Source organism: Phyllostomus hastatus, unplaced genomic scaffold, assembly GCF_019186645.2.
Source record: "Phyllostomus hastatus isolate PE091 unplaced genomic scaffold, TTU_PhHast_1.1 phas_scaffold_317, whole genome shotgun sequence".
In the NCBI taxonomy this organism is placed as follows: Eukaryota; Metazoa; Chordata; class Mammalia; order Chiroptera; family Phyllostomidae; genus Phyllostomus; species Phyllostomus hastatus.
In genome coordinates this window covers 100,257-111,794 of record NW_025334023.1, presented here as the reverse complement: position 1 = coordinate 111,794, position 11,538 = coordinate 100,257, and the positions used below count along the sequence as shown (strand labels likewise).

At 36.2% G+C, this 11,538-nt stretch overlaps 1 protein-coding gene across 1 annotated transcript; it reads right to left on the bottom strand.

Moving 5' to 3' along the window:
- Window positions 1–10,542: 10,542 nt before the first annotated feature.
- LOC123805313 (olfactory receptor 51A4-like) lies at window positions 10,543–11,538 on the bottom strand. The gene has a single exon (XM_045817793.1). The coding sequence runs from the start codon at window positions 11,521–11,523 to the stop codon at window positions 10,543–10,545; it is 981 nt and encodes a 326-aa protein (XP_045673749.1). The 5' UTR covers window positions 11,524–11,538.

Below are 11,538 nucleotides of genomic sequence, written 5' to 3'. Positions count from 1 at the left end.
GGCTTTACAATCTTGGACTTCATCAACCTTCAATATAGAATAAGATTCCTGAAGAGTGACAGATCACTCACCTAAGCATCCTGGTTCCAGAGAGTCAGAATGGGTCTGCAAATTAAATGGGAAACAGTTGGGGGACCTGATACATTAGCTTTTTCTGGAGGGCTTTAGAAAATGCTAATAATTTATAGGAAGGGGACTTTAGAAGGTATTTATTTATTTATTTATTTTTAAATACATAGTTTTTAGAACAGTATTAGGCTCACAAAAACATTGAAAAATAATATAGAGAGTTCCCTGAACCCAGTCTCTTTAATTATTGATATCTACATTTGTGCTGTATATTTGTTACAATCATTGAACCAATATTGTTATTAACTGAAGTCCCTATTTTATTCAGACTTTTAGAGGGAGTCTCTTTAGCTAATGGATAACATGTGATTTACCTTTATGGTACTATGTCCTTCAGTGTTGGACTCAGTGGTTCAATGAGGTCATCTCAGATGGAACCTTTTTCTTGTGTTTCTCCCTGAAAAAAAAATCTCCAGTTCAATCAGTAAAGCATTCAGAATCTACATCATACAAATGGGGAGTTGATACTACACATTATTTTTCATAATTGTCTACTAGTATCAGGTGCATATCATGTACCTTCAGATGTATTTATAATTTAGCTGGGGATGGTATTTCATTCCACAATGCCTAGCCTGCAAGGGAATTCAATGGAAGCACCGAGTAAATGTTGAGCTCCTTGAACTTGTAACTTTTTACCAGAGTGATGCCTTTCCTGAATCTACATAAAATCCTTTAGGTACTCCAGAGGCAAATGGTGGTGTGCAAATCTAAAGTCTGGAACTGAGAAATGCATGAGAAGAAGCAGGGTCTCTGGAAAACAAATAATTCTGGAAAAGGGTGCTTTGAGGTTTAGTTTTGATAGGTATCTGGAGACATATGTGTTTCCAATATGAGAGTGGTTTGACTGGGCTAGATGTAGACATGGGGATGGTATGTATCAGATCTGAAACACAAATAATAAAGAGAAACCTGAAATGGGCAGGGAAAGCCTCTGATCTTTAGCTTATAATGAGGAAATGAAATCTTCAGGGTTTCAGAGTGAGCTATGCCTCTGGGGCTTGGATTAACATGACATGCAAAAATTGGTCTGTCTCTGCTATAACTGACCTGCAATCTCCTTTACTTCCACCCTGGGAACTTTTATTCAACCACATTTCTTGCAAACCACAATAAAATGAGTCTATATATGTTAATATGGTGTGGCAAGTATATTTTTATCACATGCATAAAGAACTTAAAATAGTTAATACTTATTGACTATGTTTCTGACTCTTTCAGTGCCTAATGCATATTATGCTTTTCTACTCATACAACACTCTGGGATGAATTCTTGTCTAAGGAGCATATTGCAGGCAAGAAAATGGTGTCACAAAAAATGTGTGGTTATAGAGCAAGTAAGAGTGGAGGATGAAATTCAACCCTATATACTGCTGAGTTTGTATTATTGTCCTACATCACATTTACTTCTCTTACTAGAAGTCACAGAATTAAGAAATTAATTTTTACAAAGTCAAACTGTAATTTTTGTACCTTGACACATCTGGATAGGCATCTCCATTATATGCATAACATTAGGTAGACCAAAATAGGTAACAAGAGAGAGGAAAAATATTGTGGAGACTGAGTTTAGTTTGGAACATTCTGAATGTAAGCTTAAAAAAGAATTCTTAGAGTATCTAGAGCATGTTATATGTAGTGATCTTGGGTTTAAGTGAGGGTTTAGATACAGGGCATCTCCCATGAATATGTAGACAATTGCTACTGGATATGGTGTGGAAAGGAAAGACAAGAGCTCGGTTCGTAACACCAGAAGCTATTTTAAATGAGGGTAGGACATAAAACTTGAACTAGAAAAGAGACAAAAAATGTAGAATCAGAGAAACAGGATGAGAATAGTAGTCTATAGTATCTCTAAAGGCAAGTCATCACTGTTGATTACAAAAAAGAGATGATAGAGGATGGAGGTTTTTAAAAAGGTATTCTACTTAAATGATGGTGAGGTTATTGTTGATTTTTCAGAGGATATTTTAATAGATTGCAGGGAGATTCTAAAGGCTTAAATTATCAGTGGGTAGGGAGGAATAAGTAAAAAGTGTATATTACTTGTAATTTTCCTCTAAGAGAAAACCTATAGGATGGGTGAAGATGTCAGGATATTTTAAGGAAAAGAGATAGGAAGTTGAGCGTACTCCTTCAGAAAGCTTCCTTTTTTTCTCATTAAGATAGAGGGGCATTGAAGGGCTGAGGATAAAAAAGGAAGAAAAGTCCATACCAGCTTTCTGGTTCACACTTTTACCATTCACACTTCAAATCAAAAGTCCATACCAGCTTTTACCATTCACACTTCAAATCAAAACAAATAATAATAACATAATAATTAATATAGTAATAAAACACCTCCTGTTGTATGATTCCAAAGGAGAAACAGGAAACAAGTACAAAGAGAGGCATCTAGGAAAGAGAAAAAAGGGAGAGAAGTGGAGACTTGGAAAGAATATAGGCTGTGGAGGAAAAGGAAATATTTAAAGATTTGGAGAGCATGCTTACGGTGGCATAGGCAACAATACAATCTTGCTCCAATATCGAGAGAAAAAAATGGCAAAAACTTTTTGAAAAGAATAATAACATAGAAGGAAAAATTTTCTATCAATTAAAGGAAGATACAAGTAAGAATTTCAATATATCTGTGGCTTTTCAGCCATCAGGTTTACAGTGAAACTAGTTTCCACACATCACACATTGAGCTATTTCAGAGAGTTTGTGAAATAGAGGAAACATGTAGCAGTCATTTATTTCATTCAGACAGGAAAGGGTCATTATGCCTGTTTAGTGAGGACCTGCATCCATAGTATCCTATCTCCATTATTGTCTTTCTTCCAAATACATTACTTGCATATTATATTTAGAGTCTGAGTAAGAGGCAAATATGCCAGGTAGGAGGTTGAAGAAAAAGATCAAAGGAAGTCAACTAGCACTGGAAGATGGAATTACTGTCTTACTGGAGTCTTGAAATGTCCACACAGATTTGGAATCTAATATAATTTACTGAATAAATGCATGAATGAATGGATAAAAAAAGGGATGAGATGCAGTTAAGGATTAAACAGAACAACTTTTAGTGCAGTGGCTCTATATTTTCTTCTCTAAGGCACTCACCTCCAGATTTTTCCAGATCAGAGAAAGTGTCAGCTGACTTCACCACTAGATGATATCAAGCACCCTTGATTCTCCCAGCAGCTCCAATTTATTGAGGTAAAGGGATGTCACCCTAGGGTGTATGGCAGAAACAGAGGAGCGCTAGGCTGAGCAGTGATTTTGATAACATTCTCTCTCTCTGATTCTTAACATAATTGCAAACAAAGCTATTTCAAGTTGTCAGCATCTGTGTTGAGGACAGTTTGCAAAATTACTCCCAAGTACAATCATGGCCTTACATGAGTATAAAGTTTGATTGTTAAAAAACACTGCCAAATCCATTTTAATCTTTAATTATCTTAATACAATTTAAGGTAAAAAAAGATAGAGATTGCAATTTCAATTTTAAAGATAAAGGAACTATCGCTCCGAATGATGAGAAAAAACATGAAAAAGAGGCAGCAAGAATTAAACTGAATGATTAAAATGACTTTTTAAAAATTGAATTTATTGGGATGACATTGGTTAGTATAAAATTATATAGGTTTAAGGTGTATACAGTTCTATAATACATCATCTGTATATTGTATTGTGTATTCACTACCCCAAGTAAAATCTTTTTACAACATCACACAGAGGGACAGAGTAGGACTAGACCAGCAGGTTTCCTATTCCCAGTTTATCTGCCACTGAAAACTCTCTTCACTAATTTAATGTGGGGATTTAGCTAACTAACTAAACTGAAAGCTCAGTGTATGATCCTGGTTATATGTGCTCCAGTTATCTCTGTATTCCTGGCCGTTCTCTGTGATTCTTCTAATATATACCTGAGCACCAGCCACTGGAGAAAAAGGGGCTTGGAGTGCACACTTCTTCTGAGTCAGAACTCAGGATGGGTGGTAGATCAGCTACATGAATATTCTCTGCTTAAAATACAGGGTGTTTTTGAAAAGCCCAGCAGCTTCTCCTCAGGGGCCTTTTTTGTGACTGGGAATTCCCTGAAGAGGTCTCAAGATGCTTAGCTGAGCATAGAAGTCATGAGAGGCTGAGAAACCCAAATGCTGTATGTGGGCTAGGAATGCCTCAAAGATGTTGATATATTTCTACTTACAGATTTCAGTTTCTGAAACTGGATAAGGAAGACCTAGCTAGGCCTGCAGAGCAGTATTATGAGAGAGAGAGAGAGAGAGAGAGAGAGAGAGAGAGAGAGAGAGAGAGAGAGAGAGAGAGGTTTTTAATTCAAATGAAAGATAAAGCTGATTCCAGCCTTATCTCTGATACTTTCTAATGATGTGACTATGCAATCTAGGACACATTAGTTAATCTCTTAGATTATTTCCTTATATCTTAAAAAGGGAGCATCTTCCCTCTCTTTTTCAGACAGACCCTGGTACTATCAGGCACTCTCATAAGTTTGAGAGTCAACTGCTAACGTAATTTTGTTTGTGTTTAGGGAGAATGATGGCCTTCGGTCTTAACTATAGGTTTCTTAATCACTGTTGACCATTCATTCCCTGTGTTTTTCTCACTAGTATGCATGTGCTCTGGGTCATAATTCAGAAACTCATAATCTGAAATGCCAGTTTGAGACTGGCATGGTGAACCATTTGAGACCTTCAAATGGTTCATCAACCCATTTTAACTACCAGCATCTACAATCATAGGTGGCAAACAGAAGGCCCACAGGCCAAATCCAGCCTCCACCTTGCTTTATCTGGCCCGGCACCTTGTCTCTACCCAGGAGAAGTGCCAAGCTCTCACTTAGCTGTTAAGGAGCAGTTACATTTATATAGTCCTAAAATTGCATTCACCCCTTTGAAGGCAACCGTGAGGCTGATGTGGCCCCCGGTGAAAATGAGTTTGACACCCCTGATCTATATCAAGAGTTCTTCCAGAATTAATTTACACAACTGGAGGAAACACCTGAAGAGAATAGCTGATACTTAATGGATTCTCAGTAACTCTGATTGTTAAAATAATTAGGAGAGTGGCCATGATTCAAGTTTGCAAAAAATGGCCCTAACTTACACATGCTGTGTTGATTCCCCAACACTATGCAATCTGTCCTATATTTTTCATTTTACCACGTGTTATACATAACTATATTAAAATCAGCCAGGATGGGTTGTTAGATCTTCTCTTTGTGCTTCAAGTTTTTGTTGTGGTTTCACCTAATGGCCTGTGAAGGGAGCATGGTTCCTACTTTAAATGTGCAGGGAGCATGGTTTCTACTTTAACACATTTCTAAATCTCATAAATGACTAGTGTTTTCTCATCTCTCTTTCTTTGTCCATTTCCAATAAAATATTAGTAGGGCTGCAAAGGCAGCAGGCAGTCATTAATGATAAAATAAAATTCAGTGGTATACAAGCAGGTAGATATAGCTAACTCCTCCCACTTTCAATTGGTGGTGTAAGCTGTACTTGACAATGCTACCTTTTCCAGATACTCTCTCTCTTTTTTAAGCCAACTACTCGTGATGCTTCTTATGTCAAAGCTCATGGAATGAGGCCAATAGCCTTGAATTAATAGAAAATAATTTGAATACACAAACAAAAAATGCTCAGAAAAAATACTCTTTTAAGAACATTAAAGTGTATAGTACATTATTGTTAATTACTGTATAATCACAACAGTATGTATTAGATCCCCAGAAATGATTGCTCTTCTAACAGGAGGTTTGTACCTTTTGACCAACATCTCCCCATTTTCCCCTCATATCACCTTTCTTCATTCTTTCTGTTTTTAAAAGTTTAGTTTTTTTCTTATTTTTGATTCCACACATAAGTGATGTCTTTCTGTGTCTGACTTATGTCATTTAGCATAAGACCCTCAACATCCATTCATGTTATCACAAGTGGCAGGATTTCCTTTTTATCATGGCTGAATGATATTCCATTCCTTATATATACACCACACTCTTTATCATTTATCTATTGATAGACACTTAGGTTTTTTCCATATCTTGGCTATTGTGAATAATGCTGCAATAAATACTGGAGCACAGCTGGCTCTTTGACATCCTGATTTTATTTCTTTTATATATATAAAGAGAAGGTGAATCCCTGGATCATATGGTAGTTCTACTTTTAATTTTTTGAGGAACCTCTCTACTGGTGTCCACAGTGGCTCCATCATCAATTTATGCTCCCACCAACAAGATGTGTCCAATGGTTCCCTTTTCTCCACATCTTTGCTAGCACCTGTTAACTCTTATCTTCTTGTTGACAGTCATTGTCATTGTTTTTGATTTGTATTTCCCTGATGATTGGTGATGTTGAACATCTTTTCATGTACCTATTGGTCTTTTGTATCTCTTCTTGGAAAAATGTTATTTAGTTCCTCTGCCCATTTTTGAAATCAGGTTGTTTGGCTTTTGTTACAGAGTTGTACACATTTTGGATATTAACTTTTTATCAGATACATATTTTGCAAATATTTTCACCCATTAGGTAGTCTCCCTTTTCATAATGTTACCTGTTTCTTTTGCTGTGCAGAAGCTTTTTGGCTTGATGTAGTCTCACTTGATTTTTCTTTTGTTGTCAGTTGGGGAATCTGCATGTGATGCTTTCCTATTGGCACATGGGGGTACTTCTTGATGAAATTCACAACGCAGTCACACAATGTCCTTTAATGCCCTCCAAGAATTTAATATTCCTCTCTCCTGATCTCTTCCCTCTCTCCAGTCAGGAAGATTCTTATTTAGTACTCTGGATGCAATAAGAAAAATAAGTCTCTTTGGCAGCATACTGCACAGCTACAGAAGCTTAGCACTTACCACCTGATCTTCTTTTCCTTTGTGCAAGAACTCAAGGGCTAAGGTGGTCTTGCTCATCCCTAGAATTTACTGCTTTGGGAAGGGGTGGTACAGACAAAGTCAAGCTATTTCTCTTACTCCCATTCAATTAAACTCTTCTTTTAAAAAATCTACAGGAGTGCTGGAACTTTTCCTCTGGAAATTTGAACTTCTTTTGTCTGTGGGTGATTGTCCCAGTCAGTGTTTCCCAGGAGCTAGCAGACCAAGGTCAACAGGGGCTGGAGGTGGTTCACAGGCTCTTATGGAACCAGTGCTGAGGTCTATCTGCCTATTTTCCAAAGCACGGATGGGTGAGACCTGTCCTCTGTCCCTTGGCATATGATGTAGCATCTCACAACTCCTACAGAGACATGTTTGTTCATGGGTTCTAATGAGAGACATCATCTGTCACCATGATGCTGACATCACTCTGTAATCAATGTTATTTAATTATTTATGTCAATATATGACTCAAAGTAAAGTTTTTAAACATTTGTTCTATTCAGATTTTATTCTGTAAAGCACATGGTCTTATTGTGAATGCTCTTTTGAGTTCAGCTAAGAAGCTCAACAGTAGAAATACATTTTAACAAAATGTGGAGATGTTATCAATGCATATTTTATTGTAGTATAGCAGTGTGGTAAAACAATGTTCTTATGAAATTAAGAAATTTTTTCTACTTGGAATGGATGTGGTTTAAACATATTTATGATTATAGTCAGGCAACTCTTTTTCTAGTCTGTTATCTTTGTAAACATATTTAGAGTAGATGAATTAGGAAATTTTTTAGACAAAGTAGATATTTACAGATGTGAACTTATATTTTTCATCTCCCATTTGAAGAAATAATGTCTTGGGGTGGCTTGGTAATCAGTGAGCAAGTAGTGGTATAAGTAATTGGCCCTTTCTGATCAATGCAAACTCCTTCATAAAGCAGTCTTTGCCCTGAGTCCCCATTCAGCCTAGCAGATATTTCATTATCTGTGAAGCATGGTCTAATGTCTCCCTTTACTCAATCCTGATTTTGCCCCTTCTTTTTCACACATTTAAATTCTTTGCATACTGATTCATCTTAACATCTGCTTCCAGAGAATACAACCTCTAAATTTTTTAGAAAAGATTTTATTTATTAAGTTTTGCAGAGGGGAAAGGAAGAAGAAAGAGAGGGAGAGAAACATTGGTGTGCAAGAGATACATGACTGGTTACCTCTCACATGCCCCCATCTGGAGACCTGGCCTGCAGCTCAAGCTTGTGCTCTGACTGGGAATCCAACAATAACCTTTCAGTTCACAGGCCAGCACTCAGTCCACTGAGCCATACCAGCCAGAGTTAAATTTTTACATGTATTCTGTTCAAAGTAATTTAGACATCTTTAATCAAAATTGGAATACCAAAAAATCTAGCTTTTATGTTTTTACCACACAGAAATTATTTGCTAATCCAAAGCTTGCAAACAGAGCTGTACATGGAAAGCAAACTGTATAGATTGCTTTATTTCTAGAGAAAATATCTTCTGTTTAAAACTGTTTCACTAACCAAACAATATGCTAAAACAATTTTTAATTAATATACCAATATTTTTATATATGAAATACATATATGTAATTATTAAATATATATGAAAATTATGAAATATGTATATAATTTTGAAATATTAATATATATTATATAATTGTATTTATTTTTGTAGCCCTGTTAATTCTCAAAAGTGTCTAATTATTACTTTTAAATGGTTTAATTGAAATAAAAGTTAATGTGTTTTAAGAAATTAGAAAACTAACACAAAGTATATTTGGAGAAAATTAGACATTGTTAATAAGTTGAAGATGATTAAGGTTATTGAAAAAACATGTAGTAGAAATGTAAATGCATACATATTTTTCAAAGAAAAAGATTATTGCACATCTTGAGTTGTTAGAGAAATGCAATTATTATTCAATATCATAAATTTCACCAACATATATGCCATTCTATGATTATATAAGTATAAACACAAAATGAGACAAGGTTTGAAAAGGGTTCCTACCATTGCCAAGAGTCAGGGTGAACTATTGGAATTTTGATTGTAGATTGTTAAATATACTGCTATAAGCAGAACTTCCCAATCTGGTGTTTTCCTGACTCAAATGCAGGTAGTGCATCTTTTCAGAAACATTGTTACCTGTTAATACTAGTGGCCTGAAGGGCTAGTATGATTTGTTCAAGTCTGGGTGTAAACAGATGAAGAAGAAATGACAAGAAACAAAAGAATAATTTAAAAAACAACATGTATTCATGTTAAATGCATACTGATATACATGTGTATATATTACTATACATAACTAAATAAATTAAAACATTAAAATAATTAATTCATGAGAATTGAGAAAGTTGAGGTAGCAAAGGCATGAAACTCTTAAAATGTTTCTCTTTTAAAATAAACATGCTTACTGGCTGAGAAAGTGTAGCTATTAGTAGGGACACTGAAACAAAATGGAAAAATATAGAAGGTGCAGCAAGGTCTCCAAAAAGACAAGAATATATGGAATTTACCTTTTAGTAGTTATAATTGAATTTGGACAGGGAGGAATTTTTTTGAAGGGGAATGGAATAAGTTGATAGGATATATACAGAAGACTTTAAGTCAAATGATAAAAAATGGGAGTCAGTCATATTTCATTGCCTTTACTTTGATTAATCAAAATGCATTAATATTTACAAAGAAAACATGCAGAAAAGAAGTAGAGATACCATATTTTGCCTTGTATAAAGCACATTTTTTGCCCAAATTTTTTAGAGAAAAATAAGGATGCAGATTATATATATAAGTAGTGTACTAATTCTGCATCTATATATAACTGTTTCTAATTCTTTTATTTATGCTTATGCATCAAAAGTGTAACTCTAGCCCTGGCTAGTGTAGCTCAGTGGATTGAGCATGGGATATGAACCAAAGGGTTGCCTGTTTCATTCCCAGTCAGGGCACATGCCTGGGTTGCAGGCTAGGTCCCCAGGAGGGGGCGCACGAAAGGCAACCACACATTGATGTTATTCTCCCTCTCTCTTTCCCTTCCCTGTGTCTAAATAAATAAATAAATAAAATATTTTTTAAAAAGGTGTAACTATAGAAGGCAATAATGATATCTGTATACAAAATAATACCCTGGAATATGATAAGTGGTGTTATACATAAATAAAAAAATTGAATTAAAAAATTAAAACAAAAGATTTTTTTCCTGAATGTGTGGGCCAAAAACTTGGGTGTGCATTATACATAGCAAAATAAAGTACTAAGGAACCTGAAAAATGGATGTGGGACCTGAATAGAAGAGTAAAATGACAGTATTCCTAATGATATTTGATGACCAGCTGAGACAGGAGATGTTGGGCACCAATTTGAACAACCCCATGGTTGTCTCCATCAGTGCTCAGCAAGGTACTGAGTGTACTGAGTATCAAAAGCCATTTATTCTATGAGCTCTGTCTGATTATGAAACCCAAGGCCATTCTACAATATCATGCTTAATTCCAACCACACATTCAAAGTTTATTTAGTCATTACTTAACAAATGTTTTCCCTTTCTCATTCTTTTGATCAACTCCTTTTTGGAGACAAAGTTTCCCCACAACTTTTTCTCGGATTTGACGGGTCTTCACACAGTACACAATGGGGTTCATCAGTGGGGGCACTAGTAGGAAAACATCAGCCATGAGGACATGGATCAGAGGAGACACATCTCTGGCAAAACGGTGGAGCATTGCTGCACTCAGCATAGGTACATAGAAGATGAGCACAGCACAGACATGAGAAATGCAGGTGTTGAGGGCTTTCAGCTGCTCTCTGGGGGTTGCAATGCCCAAGATCGTCTTTAAGATCATTATGTAGGAAAAAGCAATAAACAACAAATCCAGGATGGTGGAGAGTGCAGCAAAGGGTCCATAGACAACATTGACTTTGTTGTCAGAGCATGCCAGCTTCATGACATCTTGGTGGGGACAGTAGGAGTGTGAGAGCAGGTTTTGATGACAGTATATCAGCCGTTGCAAGAGAAAGGGCAGAGGAAGGATCAAAAGAACATTTTTAGAAGTCAGTAGGACCCCTGTTTTGATGACTCGAGAGCTGGTTAAGATTATGCTGTATCTCAGAGGATTGTGGACGGCCACATATCGGTCAAATGCCATTACAGATAGCACAGAAGCTTCAGTAACTGTGAATAAATGGATAAAGAACTCTTGTGCAAAGCAGGCAGCTGCATGAATTTCATGGATACTGAATAGGAATAGCCCCAAAGTGGTGGGTAAGGAAGAAAGGGACAACCCTAGGTCTGAGATGGAGAGCATGGAAAGGAAATAGTACATGGGTTCATGGAGGTTTGGCTCTGTCTTGATGAGGAAGAGAATGGTAAAGTTTCCCAGGAGAGAAAGAAGGTACACAGAGGAGAAAGGAATGGATATCCAGATGTGACTCTTCTCCAGTCCAGGGATCCCAGTAAGGAGGAATCTAAGAACTTCAATGTTTGTGTCATTAAGAGTAGACATGATACATGAAAATAT